At 43.5% G+C, this 14,997-nt stretch overlaps 2 protein-coding genes across 2 annotated transcripts; both read left to right on the forward strand.

Moving 5' to 3' along the window:
• The first annotated feature begins 432 nt into the window (after positions 1-432).
• Positions 433-2,662, forward strand: BCR41DRAFT_361118 (hypothetical protein). Its single transcript, XM_022025467.1, has one exon. The coding sequence runs from the start codon at positions 488-490 to the stop codon at positions 2,585-2,587; it is 2,100 nt and encodes a 699-aa protein (XP_021877517.1). The 5' UTR covers positions 433-487; the 3' UTR covers positions 2,588-2,662.
• A 7,634-nt stretch (positions 2,663-10,296) lies between these two features.
• On the forward strand, positions 10,297-12,686 carry BCR41DRAFT_389272 (OPT oligopeptide transporter protein-domain-containing protein; the record flags this gene model as incomplete). Its single annotated transcript, XM_022028105.1, has 2 exons — positions 10,297-10,625; positions 10,781-12,686. The coding sequence occupies exons 1-2, from the start codon at positions 10,474-10,476 to the stop codon at positions 12,684-12,686; spliced, it is 2,058 nt and encodes a 685-aa protein (XP_021877518.1). The 5' UTR covers positions 10,297-10,473.
• Between the last annotated feature and the right edge of the window lie 2,311 nt (positions 12,687-14,997).

A 14,997-nucleotide genomic window follows, 5' to 3' on the forward strand; every position in this document is an offset into this window, starting at 1 on the left:
GAAGCCCCTCCCAACACAACGTCTTATTGCAGCGAACACGATGAAACGTGAAACGGTGCTACTTCTTCAGAGGAAACTAAAAATTCAAACAGGGGATGAAGAACGCGTTGTGGCGGACAAACACGACATAAAGTTTTTAATAGATGGATCAAAAGTAGAGTCAGGTCTACAGCCATCCGTCAACGCCAATAGCCAACATCCCTCAACTCTCTCCACAAATCTCCATCATTTACACAGAATGCCTGCAAATAATGATAATGCCGCAAGGCTGAATGTGGCAGAGCACAAAACCTCGTGGTCGCCAAAAAAAATAATTAGTACTCCACTCTAATCATGCTCTATACTATCGTTTACATTCATAGGCTATCTTGAAAGTACACAGACCGTTTGCCATTCATTCTTTTTTTTTTTTTTTGTTGATTTCAGGGCTGATCGAATACTTTTTTTTTTTTGTTATTGCTCACCTCACACATTCCATTATAACATAATGGCTACTCCAATTCCACCTCCATTTCCATCACCACGCACCACTATAATACGACCATCCTCCTCAGCTATACGAGCTACTACTTCTGCCACAACCTCAAGGCGCTCTAGACCTCGCACTACATCAAATACAACTCTGCCCACATTTCAAGACGACAACACAAATAACAGTAACAACAATGGCAGTGGTGGAAGCTTAAGTGGTGGTGCTATTGCTGGACTCATTGTTGGATTACTTTTCATTCTTGTTTGCTCTGTTGCCGGAGGTATGTTTCTGCTCAAGAAGAGACGCAGGCGCATGATGGTCGCCGGCCGAGTTGCTCAGAAACCCAAAGGTCAATATGGTGGTAGCAGTAACGATGATAATGATGATGAAAAGGGACGAGGAGGTGTCCCACAACTTCTCTCAAATCTGATTTCTAAAACGCGCAAGGCTATCAATAGAGAGCCTAAGGCAAAGGATGCACCAACAGTGGCAGTGCCAGATGTCCGAAACATTACTCAATTACATCAAGCGCAGCTCAGAGCCATGAACTCCCCGTCAAGTTCAGTCAGAGCAGGCTCTCCAGCAACAGGAATGTTCCCACCACACAGTGGCTCCTCTTTTCCTACTCACCAGAGTGGCTCATTACCACCAACGGGTCCTCTGCCTCTTCCCCCGCTCTATCAAGCAACTGCTCAAAACTTTACCCAGCAACAGCCGCCAACAAGCAATACACAGCCAGGAGATATAGCCAACACAACAATCATTGGGCAAACTGACCATCACCAGCATCAGCCGCAATATCAATATCAACAGCACCATTACCAACCATCATACCAACAACAACCGCCCAGTGGAACGTTTGCCCAACACATTAGTACCCCAGCCAGTCAACCCTATTTTTACCAACCAGGTACTGGATTAGTTTCTGTACCACTATCCCTTCCTGTCCCCCATCATCAGCCGCCACTCCAGACTGCATTCTTGCAACAACCTCCACAGCAACAGCCACTTCTTGCTCAGTCCCCCCAACCACAGTCATACCAACCTATACCATCCAATGTCAATAAGATATACACTGCTTCCCCGACCTCTATAACGCCACTATCAGGGCAGCCTGTACATCAGTACCAGCCTACTATCGGACAGTGGCAAGCGTCTGCTTCTTTCCCTCCACCACCGCAAACCTCATCTCCTACTGTTATTCAACCTAAATCAACAACCCCTGATGCATGTAACGTCTTCTTGCCAGGCGATGCATCCAGACCATTACTAGGTCAGGGGCTGTTCAAGATCGTACCAGATGCTGAAGATGAAGAAATGACACAACAAGCAATCACCGAGGAGAGGATAGCAGTATCAAAGTCTATTGATACCCCGAATGATATTCAGCTCTTGCAGCTAAATCTTGGCGATGAGTTTTTGAAATCGGTGATGACCTTTGAAAACCAGGACCAACGCTTCCAGAATCTTGAAGCCGATCGAGCTGTATCTCCAGTTCTACATCCTTCAAACCAGAGTGAAGTATATCCTGATATGAGGAATGCTCTGTCAGATGGAAAAGGGCTTCAGAACGACAAGCAAGAATTGAATGAATACTTTCACGAACAACAAGACGAACAACCGCCTATAGTAATTGTTGGAAGTGATATCGTATTAGAACCACTGCCGAGTGCCAAAGCAGCTGCTATGGCTGCCCGAGAGGCAGCATCTAATCCGAGCATCACCCCCTCTGTAACAAAAGCTCCTAGTCAAGAAAGTCTTCGCCTTCAAAAGCCCAGTACTATCGAGAATGTAAAACCAAGTCTTCATCGCAAGGCTACAATAGGTGCCATGTTGCCTACAATGGGGACTGAGGAATACCTTGAACGCACGGACGATAAAGAAGAGTATTCTTTTGGATTGCATGGCGACAGGCGCACATTGGCGGGATCGTCTCTGGATTCGGCGCCTATAACTCACCCTCCAACGATGGTTTCTTTGGCAGAAGGAGCACAGGGTGATATCTTGAGTGTAGACGAGCCTGTTATGGCTTCTTCCATCTTCGTAGCTGGGGGTGCACCGCCGCCGCCCCTGATCAGGTCAACCAAACCAAACGCCAAAAAAAGCAATGCATAGCTTCATTCTAAGAAGGACAATAAATCAGTGCCCATACTTAATGCAAGTGTTATTTATGAGACAGCATAACTCGTGTACAAGAGAATTATATAGGGGTCGCGGAAGGGCTTTTTTCAAAACATTTTCAACAACGAGTATTTGGGCCATAGCCATGTAAACTTGTGGATTTTCACACTAGTGTCATGGTAGGCCCCGTTAGTTCCAATGAATCAGCTTTGTGTGCAATGTAGTCTTGGGATATGAGTTGTACAACAACCCCACTCTGCCAAACTATGAGTGACAAATGCTCGAAAGCAAAACGTGACATTAGCGAATCTCTTTTGTCTGACCACCATCAAATAGATTGTGAAACGAAATTGCTCACCTGTGTCCATTCAGATGGACACAGGCGGACACAGGTGGACACAGAAGGATACCAAGTCACAAAATTTTTATATTTCGCTTCACAAATCTTTTTCCACAAAATGGATTTGTGAAGCGAAATAGACAAAATCTTTTTATGGTAGAGACAGTGTTAATGATTAAGACAGTTTTTATATTGATGAAGTATTCAATTATTTCTGCTATAGTGCGTTGGTAGCCGAGTCGAGTTAAAAATGCTTTGATAGCGCTTTGATGGTGTTTTGTCTTGTTAATAGTGTTGACGATAATGCTTTTTTCTGGATGATACTTATGCTAAACACCTTGGAATATCACAAATTTCACGACAATGGATTGCTTGTACATTGTATTTTCTCAGCCTCTTTTGGCTCAAGGATGCAGCCAACAGTTTTCTGCCTCTTGTAGCTACCTTCCCAAGTGGAATATCGTCCAGGCTTAAGCCTCTTTCGTAGGCTTCCGAGACCCCTGCATATCGACCAGAGTGCGTAATTTGGGCCGAATGCACGTCGCAGGCACGCATTACAGCCGCCGTAGTGCTCATTTGGGTTCGGCCAACAAGCGCTTCCTTTCGGTTCTCTAACCGTTCTTGGCTTGTGCCACCCCCTGTTAGCACCTTGATGCTGTACCACTCGTCAGGGTCCGCAAAATTGAGAAGAGGCTCCTTGAACACCTACAATAGGGAAAAAAAAAAAAAAAAAAAAAAAAAAAAAATAAGGATATATGTCACTTCGTGTAATTGAATGAGAAAAAATCATACGCTCGCGTCAAGGCTGACGGCATCATTTACTTGGAACCGTTCTAGCATATAAAATGCAAACCCGCCCACGGTGCACCTTAAGAACAGCTTATGTCGATAAGCTGTCGCATAGAGTTCGACACCTTTATGGTTTGTCTTTCCACGTGTGATGCAGAAGACAAGCCCCGACGCCAGCTTTGACCCTGGCGCGGGGTGACGGGTCTGAATATTGAATGTGTTAGCTAGGTTCAAGTTTCGGATATCCTCATCCCGCAGCAACATATGATGGCGTGCAAGGAGGCATAGCCTCTCCCTCATATATTGAAATCGCGCAACACTGTCGTAAGGTCGCCTGCCGCTTACTCCAACCGTCGGAAGCATGCGCCATGTAAAGGCCAACATACGCAGGTACATTTTAGTGTTGTAAGGTTCTCGTACGGCACAGGTGGCAGTGCGGGATAAGGTGCCTGTCGTTACTTTGTGATGGACAAGTTTCTCTCCATAATTTTTGATCGCCTCCGCTAGTGGTACATCCGTTCTTGGGTTTGGGGCGGGATTGGGATACGGAGCTGTCGAAGAAGACTGTTGCCTCCATAAGTATTGCAAAGCCTTCTTAACATTTGCGACTGTCCCCAGCGTGAGAGGAACAAAGACATTTTTGCTGCCATGTTTGTCCTCTGGTGCTTGCAGGATAACTACAAACGCGAAAGTATATCCAAAAAAAAAAAAAAAAAAAAAAAAGTAATTGTATAATAAAAAATATCAACCAAATTGCAACAATCAAAGATACATTAAGGTGGATGCAGGATTAAGGAATGATTTATTAAGTCATAATTTAGTAGGCTATTTATATTGATAATTAACACTGAATTGCAGCCATGGTGTCTTGTCACCTGGGGTACGCGTGATAGCGGAGCCTTCCCAAAGGTTTGGATCCCAGTACTGACAATTTATATATTAATACATGGTTATCTTTACATACCTTGTTCTCTTTCATTTTCAGTCCTGATAACGGCTGCAGTCTTCCGCTTCGGCGTGATGTTCTTGCTTGAACCCCCAACAGTTACAGCTTCATGTGATGCTCGCTCCTCATCATTCAATGCTATATCAATCTGCCATTGATGTGGGTCGACTCCTTCAGGTGGCTCCATATTATCCCAGGAGGGAGGAGCCTTCTTACCTCTCTGTGCTAATGACCTCAGCTGAAGCTCCAGATCTTCATCCTGTTCCTGTTTCTGTCCTTGTTCCTGTCCCTGCCCCTGACCCTGTCTCCGTTCCTGACCCTGTTCCTGACCCTGTCCCTGTCCCTGTTGTTGACCTTGGTCTATGCTTTGGCCGTCGTCGTCATCAACTTGCTCGCTATTATCTAATGTCTCCAGTCTCTGCTCCATGTCGCTTAGTTCATGTTCGTCGATATCTGCCTCGACTAATTCGTCGATCTCTTCTCCCTCATAGACTGCGTCTTCCCCAGCCTGAGAATTCGAAGAATCTCCTCCACCTTGCTGGGCATACCCAATAGCGCCACGATAGCAACGATCTGTGCCGATCAATCGCTTTACTGTTCGCTTGAAGACAACCGTTGTGAAGTATTCAAGCATGCGTTTCGCATCGACGCTACAGTCACCTTGATAATTTTCATTGCAGTATTGCTAAAAACAAAAAAGAGAATTAGCCAAGTCGTCTAGTTTGATAGCCTGTCTGAGATAGCTCATAGCGACATTTTGATGATCCAACATACCTCCCACAGCCGGAGCTGTGTCTTATATTGATTCACTGTCGTCGATGAATCTGGATCATCTAAAATCATCTGCAGCACACTTCTCGCCGACTCCTTCCGTGCGTTCGCCAGGGCCAGCTCTTCCTCTGTCAATGGGCCGGAGTGAAGGAAATTTGAGGATAAAGAATCAGCCTCACAACGCCTAGGGCGCTTAAAAGACTTTGCACTAACTCTAGCAGTCTGTGCCACTGGTGAAGGCTCTGGAGTCGTTTCGTCAGTCAGAATAACTCTTTTTCTCCTCGGTGCTGCACGAGTGGATCCAGTGCGAGTACTTGACTTGGTTGGCTTCGTCTGACTGGTGCTTTGTTCCAAATCCATGCAGGTGAAATTGGATAAAATCTTTTCGTTGTTGTTTGTCATTTTGAAAGTGAGCAAGCAGGAATGAACCTTTGAAAATGCGAATGTGCCGTTATTTTTCTCAGCTTTAGTCAGGGGAGAGGGTAAGTCTACTCTGTGTATTGTAGGTTTTATTGTTTTATTGTGTATATGAATGTATGGAGGAATGAAGGCGTGAAATAAAGAAGAAAGAAAGAGATCTTTAGCATGCCATGATGACATTGTTAAAATTTCGATGGATTTGATGTCAATTCAAATTTCAGGACAAGTGTCGGAGTAAAAGCCACAAAACGGACACATGTCTTGTACGTACAGACATGAAACATAATACCCTTAAATGGAAAAAGGGCTGGATTTGGCATCATAATCCATTATAGATTGTGAAACGAAATTGCTCACCTGTGTCCATTCAGATGGACACAGGCGGACACAGGTGGACACAGAAGGATACCAAGTCACAAAATTTTTATATTTCGCTTCACAAATCTTTTTCCACAAAATGGATTTGTGAAGCGAAATAGACAAAATCTTTTTATGGTAGAGACAGTGTTAATGATTAAGACAGTTTTTATATTGATGAAGTATTCAATTATTTCTGCTATAGTGCGTTGGTAGCCGAGTCGAGTTAAAAATGCTTTGATAGCGCTTTGATGGTGTTTTGTCTTGTTAATAGTGTTGACGATAATGCTTTTTTCTGGATGATACTTATGCTAAACACCTTGGAATATCACAAATTTCACGACAATGGATTGCTTGTACATTGTATTTTCTCAGCCTCTTTTGGCTCAAGGATGCAGCCAACAGTTTTCTGCCTCTTGTAGCTACCTTCCCAAGTGGAATATCGTCCAGGCTTAAGCCTCTTTCGTAGGCTTCCGAGACCCCTGCATATCGACCAGAGTGCGTAATTTGGGCCGAATGCACGTCGCAGGCACGCATTACAGCCGCCGTAGTGCTCATTTGGGTTCGGCCAACAAGCGCTTCCTTTCGGTTCTCTAACCGTTCTTGGCTTGTGCCACCCCCTGTTAGCACCTTGATGCTGTACCACTCGTCAGGGTCCGCAAAATTGAGAAGAGGCTCCTTGAACACCTACAATAGGGAAAAAAAAAAAAAAAAAAAAAAAAAAAAAAATAAGGATATATGTCACTTCGTGTAATTGAATGAGAAAAAATCATACGCTCGCGTCAAGGCTGACGGCATCATTTACTTGGAACCGTTCTAGCATATAAAATGCAAACCCGCCCACGGTGCACCTTAAGAACAGCTTATGTCGATAAGCTGTCGCATAGAGTTCGACACCTTTATGGTTTGTCTTTCCACGTGTGATGCAGAAGACAAGCCCCGACGCCAGCTTTGACCCTGGCGCGGGGTGACGGGTCTGAATATTGAATGTGTTAGCTAGGTTCAAGTTTCGGATATCCTCATCCCGCAGCAACATATGATGGCGTGCAAGGAGGCATAGCCTCTCCCTCATATATTGAAATCGCGCAACACTGTCGTAAGGTCGCCTGCCGCTTACTCCAACCGTCGGAAGCATGCGCCATGTAAAGGCCAACATACGCAGGTACATTTTAGTGTTGTAAGGTTCTCGTACGGCACAGGTGGCAGTGCGGGATAAGGTGCCTGTCGTTACTTTGTGATGGACAAGTTTCTCTCCATAATTTTTGATCGCCTCCGCTAGTGGTACATCCGTTCTTGGGTTTGGGGCGGGATTGGGATACGGAGCTGTCGAAGAAGACTGTTGCCTCCATAAGTATTGCAAAGCCTTCTTAACATTTGCGACTGTCCCCAGCGTGAGAGGAACAAAGACATTTTTGCTGCCATGTTTGTCCTCTGGTGCTTGCAGGATAACTACAAACGCGAAAGTATATCCAAAAAAAAAAAAAAAAAAAAAAAAGTAATTGTATAATAAAAAATATCAACCAAATTGCAACAATCAAAGATACATTAAGGTGGATGCAGGATTAAGGAATGATTTATTAAGTCATAATTTAGTAGGCTATTTATATTGATAATTAACACTGAATTGCAGCCATGGTGTCTTGTCACCTGGGGTACGCGTGATAGCGGAGCCTTCCCAAAGGTTTGGATCCCAGTACTGACAATTTATATATTAATACATGGTTATCTTTACATACCTTGTTCTCTTTCATTTTCAGTCCTGATAACGGCTGCAGTCTTCCGCTTCGGCGTGATGTTCTTGCTTGAACCCCCAACAGTTACAGCTTCATGTGATGCTCGCTCCTCATCATTCAATGCTATATCAATCTGCCATTGATGTGGGTCGACTCCTTCAGGTGGCTCCATATTATCCCAGGAGGGAGGAGCCTTCTTACCTCTCTGTGCTAATGACCTCAGCTGAAGCTCCAGATCTTCATCCTGTTCCTGTTTCTGTCCTTGTTCCTGTCCCTGCCCCTGACCCTGTCTCCGTTCCTGACCCTGTTCCTGACCCTGTCCCTGTCCCTGTTGTTGACCTTGGTCTATGCTTTGGCCGTCGTCGTCATCAACTTGCTCGCTATTATCTAATGTCTCCAGTCTCTGCTCCATGTCGCTTAGTTCATGTTCGTCGATATCTGCCTCGACTAATTCGTCGATCTCTTCTCCCTCATAGACTGCGTCTTCCCCAGCCTGAGAATTCGAAGAATCTCCTCCACCTTGCTGGGCATACCCAATAGCGCCACGATAGCAACGATCTGTGCCGATCAATCGCTTTACTGTTCGCTTGAAGACAACCGTTGTGAAGTATTCAAGCATGCGTTTCGCATCGACGCTACAGTCACCTTGATAATTTTCATTGCAGTATTGCTAAAAACAAAAAAGAGAATTAGCCAAGTCGTCTAGTTTGATAGCCTGTCTGAGATAGCTCATAGCGACATTTTGATGATCCAACATACCTCCCACAGCCGGAGCTGTGTCTTATATTGATTCACTGTCGTCGATGAATCTGGATCATCTAAAATCATCTGCAGCACACTTCTCGCCGACTCCTTCCGTGCGTTCGCCAGGGCCAGCTCTTCCTCTGTCAATGGGCCGGAGTGAAGGAAATTTGAGGATAAAGAATCAGCCTCACAACGCCTAGGGCGCTTAAAAGACTTTGCACTAACTCTAGCAGTCTGTGCCACTGGTGAAGGCTCTGGAGTCGTTTCGTCAGTCAGAATAACTCTTTTTCTCCTCGGTGCTGCACGAGTGGATCCAGTGCGAGTACTTGACTTGGTTGGCTTCGTCTGACTGGTGCTTTGTTCCAAATCCATGCAGGTGAAATTGGATAAAATCTTTTCGTTGTTGTTTGTCATTTTGAAAGTGAGCAAGCAGGAATGAACCTTTGAAAATGCGAATGTGCCGTTATTTTTCTCAGCTTTAGTCAGGGGAGAGGGTAAGTCTACTCTGTGTATTGTAGGTTTTATTGTTTTATTGTGTATATGAATGTATGGAGGAATGAAGGCGTGAAATAAAGAAGAAAGAAAGAGATCTTTAGCATGCCATGATGACATTGTTAAAATTTCGATGGATTTGATGTCAATTCAAATTTCAGGACAAGTGTCGGAGTAAAAGCCACAAAACGGACACATGTCTTGTACGTACAGACATGAAACATAATACCCTTAAATGGAAAAAGGGCTGGATTTGGCATCATAATCCATTATAGATTATATGAAGAAGCATACATCGCAATCCAAATCAAGACAATGAAGTTTTGGTTTTTTATTTCTAAGTTCTCTAGACATACCGTTTAAAAGCAAGGTAACTTTATACTGTATTCTGTATACAATGTGATACGTAGCCAACAACAGGCTCCCATCGCTTCTGTCTCATGTGAACTGTCTTAAAGTTTCTCGGTCCCAATATTATTCATTCATAAGCCAGGCTAGTGCCTTGTGTTTGACCGGAACGAGTCCCGAGCTGTCTATTCCATATATGTTTGATTTACATATATACTTACATCATACATCAGTGAAATGAAGTGAGCACTTTTTAAGACTACCAGGCTTATTTTATCTCCAAAACTTCCTTGACGCCGATAATGATAACAAATATTGAGACCATAAAAAACAATGTCAATATAGAGCTAATCTATCGAGATAAGGTATTACCACGAGGGTTCCTGAGCAGATTAACGTTTAGCAGGTTCCGTTGGATCCAGATCTATGACCAAGGAGAATCACTTTTGACCATGTGGAAACATTTTCAATGAAAATTTAATCCTGTAAGAACCAAAATAGCAATTGCCTTGGATCAAAGTTGGCGGGCCACGAGACAATATTTCTAATCTAAAGCGATGATCAAATCGGTAGAAGAATTTTGCAAACTAATTGGCCGCCCCTCATTCAATAAAACTATCACAAACGAAGCGGGTCATATTCCGTTTTTTATGGAATGAAACAAATGCCAATCGAGACCTCTGGATTTCCTTTAAGAAGGACTCTGGCAGCTACGGCATTATTTACATTTTGCAAATCAATGGTCGAGGACACCGGCATCCAACAACCATATAAAGGGTAGGCTCTCCACCCTCCTCCGTTTTGGAATCTCTCACTCCATCTTTGATCATCCATTGTCTTTCTTCACCTGCCCCTCCATATCACGCATACCGCAACCTCGCTCCTACACTCTTCATCAACGGCCCTCATCGCCGCCTTCCTCTTCACCCATAGGCATATCATGGCTGAAAAATCAAAATACAACACGACTGAAAAGTCAGAACGTAATGAATATACTCAAGAAAAGGCCACTCAGCTTACTGAAGACAGTTTGGAGATAAGCAATCTAACAGATCAAGATGAGTTTGTCTATGAGCCTCACCAATTCACTTGGTACGCCCAATTGCTCTTGCACATTTTGATTTTTACTCGAGACTTTTTTAAAAACAAAAACAGTTTGGTATATAACGTGCTTGGACTGTTTCGGCTTGTTTTTTTAACACATCATTTCTCTCTCTGCTTCACTCCCCTGGACGTACCTCATCTAGGCGTGCTGCAATCGTAGGCTCCTTATTAGGATGCGTTGTTGCTGCAAGTAACTTGTACTTGGGTCTAAAGATCGGCTGGACCTTTGGTGCTGCCCTCTGGGGTTCCATCTTTGGTTTCTTGGTCCTTAAATCCTTGTCCAGGTTTACAGGTTCTGTGTTCGGGCCCAAAGAAAACACAGTTTGCCAGACTGCTGCCACAGCCTCTGGTGGTCTCTCCAGTGGGTTTGTAACTGCTATCCCTGCCATGTACCGCATGGGTCTCATGAAGGACCGGACTCCAAGTGACGACGTTGTATCGCTACTTCTCTGGACAATGACCGCCGCTTTCTTCGGCACTTTCTTTGCTGTTCCCCTCCGTTCTCACTTCGTCATCAACCAGGATCTCGTTTTCCCCACCCCACGAGCCGCTGCTGAGACTATCAAGAACTTGCACAGGGCCGGTTCCGCGGCTGCTAAGGATGCTCGTGATGCTGGCAGGGCTATGATGATTTCCTTTGCCACAGCCATGATCTGGGCCATTATTGGATTCTTCATTCCTGGAATCTTTGGAACTATCCATATCCTTTACTACATTGGCAAGGCTGCCAACTATACAAAGATGATGAATGCTGATGCTGAGTGGGGCTGGGCCTTTACCTGGGATTGGGCCTTCTTTGGCGCTGGTTTGATGACTCCTGGAAGCACTGTCTTCTCGTTCTTGTTAGGAGAGCTGATTGCCTTTGGTATTGCTGGTCCTCTCATGACCTCTGCCGGCTATTTGACCGGACGTGGTGGCTTTCCTCCTCCACCAGCCATTGGTTCTGCTCAGTCATGGTTCCTTTGGCCTGGTGTCGGAATGATGGTCTTCACTGCTTTCACTGAACTCGGAGTTCGCTACGAGTCACTCAAGCATGGTATTTTGTCTGCTGTCCACGGAGGTCGTAACTTGATCCGCAAGCTGCAAAAGAAGGAAGCCTTGGTCAGAAGCTCCGATTATGTTTCTAAAGATACTACCCCTGCTCACGAAATGATTCCTGCCTCGTGGTGGCTTTCCGGCCTTGCTGTGTCAGGCATTTTTACTATCCTGGTCATGTATTTCTATTTTGACGTCCCAGTTTACGCCACTATCGGAGCCATTATTCTGTCGTTCATGCTCGCCTTTGTTGGTCTTCAAGCCTCAGGTGAGACCGATATCAACCCTACTGGAGCTGTTGCCAAGGTCACTCAGCTAGTTTTCTCTCGTGTTCCTGGTGCCGATCTTGCCACTGTTCAGAAGACCAACTTGATGTGCGCCAACATTGCTGCCTCAGTCTGCTCTCAGTCTGTTGACATGGTTGGGGACCTTAAGACTGCCCAGTTGCTCAATGCTTCTCCCAAGGCCATGTTCTGGGCCCAGATGGTTGGATCAGTCTTTGCTGTTGGTGTCGCCATCCCTCTGTTCTTGCTTTACACCCAGGCCTATCCATGTGTACTCAACCCTAATCTTCCTGGGAAATGCCAATTCGAAGCCCCTTCGGTCGTTGCATGGGAAAATGTTTGCAAGATTTTGACCGGCGACGGTTCCATTCCCAGGGAGTCGATGATTTTGACCATCGTCTTGTGTATCCTTGGAGTCGTCAACGTTATTGTTCGTGTCAAGTTCGTCCCTGATGCATGGAAGTCTTACTGGATCAACCTGAACGCTGTTGGCCTTGGATTTATTAACCCTTCACCTAGCATTGTTTTTGCCATGCTGGTTGGCTGGACAGCTGGACATATCTGGAAGCGTACAAACATACGGAGCCATGAGCGTCTTATGTATTCTGTCAGTGCTGGTTTAATTAGTGGCGTTGGTATCGCAGGTTTGCTCAATGCTGCTTTGACCATAGGTGGTGTTGAAGAAGGTCCTGTTAGAGTCGGGTGCGGTGATGATGGCATTCTCTGCTAAAAAAACGATGAGAAAAAAAAAAAAAAAAAAAAAAAAAAAAACTATTGGCGACTGTAGCTTCCTTCACCTTGTACCATAATGATATTTAAATATAATAAACTCGTAAAAACTATCATATGATTGCGTGCAAAATTTCTTTGATGTTTTCTGTACTAATAAAAAATAACAATATTAACAGTAACGGAAATAAAGATAAAAAGAAAAAGAACCGTATTATAAATTCACCGCCTGCTTACAAAATATACAACTTCAACCTTGGAAAGAGATTTGGTTTAAGGAAAGATAGGGGTTTTGAAATGAAAGGAATGAGTGGTAGGGAACGTAAACAGTAACAGATTTACAATAGTTCATCCATTTCATTTATTTGCGACAAGTAGCCTTGTGATCATGGTATTTCCACACAACTCAACAAACAACTCTCGAAGGAGAAAGAGGGGAGGGGGGAAGCGAGAAGAAGAGTTTTTAGGTAAGAGTGTTGTGGCGCATGGCCGTCTGCATGGAAGCTCGGAAGTGCTTCCGAATCTTTTTTACTTTATTTGAGTTCCATGGTCAATTCATTATAAATATTATATAATACTTTTCTGCATTACGCAGTGACTTTCTACTTGCCTCGTTTCTGTGGCAAGTTGATAATTATTATATATATATATATGATGGGCTATGAATATGTGTTAAAGCTCAATAGGAGTTGATCCGTTGATCCATTCAACTTGGGTTTTCATCAGAGTCATGGGAGAAAATAGGAAGAACAAATACTATTGAGTACATGAACAGGGACATGCGTGTAAACAGACAATAGGCATAAGGATTTTTTTCTTTTTTTTTTTTCTCTTAAAAAAAAAAAAAGAGAGAGATGGTTGGAGCAAAGGGTATATATATTTATATATATAAATGTATAAATGGTATTTGGTTGGAATGATCCCTTTCAAGTGAAATGTGCTTTGACCAAAAAGAAAAGCGTGCCTGGTTAAAATCTGACACAATGCACAGAACGAATGGCAAGTTGTACACATGGCAAAAGAATACGGACATTAATTAACAGGATTGACTAGCGTCGATCGATGGCGATGAGACCATTCGTGAATGATGTTGCGAGGGTTGAATAGAACCTTTTTTTTTTTTTCTTTTCCAACCCTCTTTTTTCTTCAGTCTTTCATGTCCATAGATTAATGTAATTCATGTTCTCACGAGCCCGAGAAAGCTAAATTGTTTAATGCTTAATAGGAGGATAACTGATTTGTTCCCAGGGATGTCCGTGTGCGAGTTTGACCAATCGCTTTGATTCCATGGGTACGATTAAAAGATGCATGTAAACAAATGAGTTTGTAAATAAAGTTCCTCTTCTTTTCTAGACATACACCAAACAGAAGCTTATAATGGAGTGGAAGTCGATCCGAACGATCCTCCGTCATGTTTATACACGGACAGTTCCGGCGAGACATAATATGGGAGCACAGGCATGTGTGCGTGCATACATCCACATCCACACACAAAATGGGCTTTTTTTTTTTTAAAAAAAAAAAAAAAGAACAATGTTATACAAACTTCCAGTGCTTGTCTACATTCTACATGTCGTTGAACACAATGTAAAAGGTATTATCCTTTATTTCCTACATTTTTATGTGGAAGAAACTGCTGGGCATTCAAGTGTAGAATCATATGATGGTGGACTGAGAGTCATTCCTCTCATAATCACGATCATAATCATAATCATGAAGCTCATTATTTAATAATGAACTAAATCAGGCTGTTAAGATTATGCATGTCTGTAGTCTTTAGACCATGAAATGGTTGTAAGCCAAATAAGATTAAACACACACTTAACCCTGAGAAAGTTTCGTGCTCATTTTAGAGCTTTAATTGATTGGATAAGAGGAAAATGAATTAAATACAAGGTAAACTAAAATACGAACGTTCATATATTTTATGTACTATCTGCATCATAAATGAATGACCGTGGGGAGTGATTGCAAACCATGCAATATCATCCGTACATGATTATGCCTTGTTTACTCAAAATTATTTCTTGGAATTCTTTTACCAATGAATTGCATTACCAACAAACCTGGCTCTTTCGTTGCGCTTTGTGTCTCTTTCCTGTCTCTCTCTCTCACACTCTTTCACAAGTATACTGGCTGACCCAACTCTAAGGGATCTCTTCCCATAGGTCTGTGGTCACTCTTCCGGAAGGTTTTTTCTTTTTCTTCTTCTTCTTCTGCATTGTTGGTGTTGGGCCAGACCCTTTCATTTTTCAAACCAAGGTTCCAAGTGCTCACACACATACCCACACACAACCATTACACAAACAAGG

The sequence above is a fragment of the Lobosporangium transversale genome (assembly GCF_002105155.1).
Source record: "Lobosporangium transversale strain NRRL 3116 chromosome Unknown BCR41scaffold_46, whole genome shotgun sequence".
NCBI classification, from domain to species: Eukaryota; Fungi; Mortierellomycota; class Mortierellomycetes; order Mortierellales; family Mortierellaceae; genus Lobosporangium; species Lobosporangium transversale.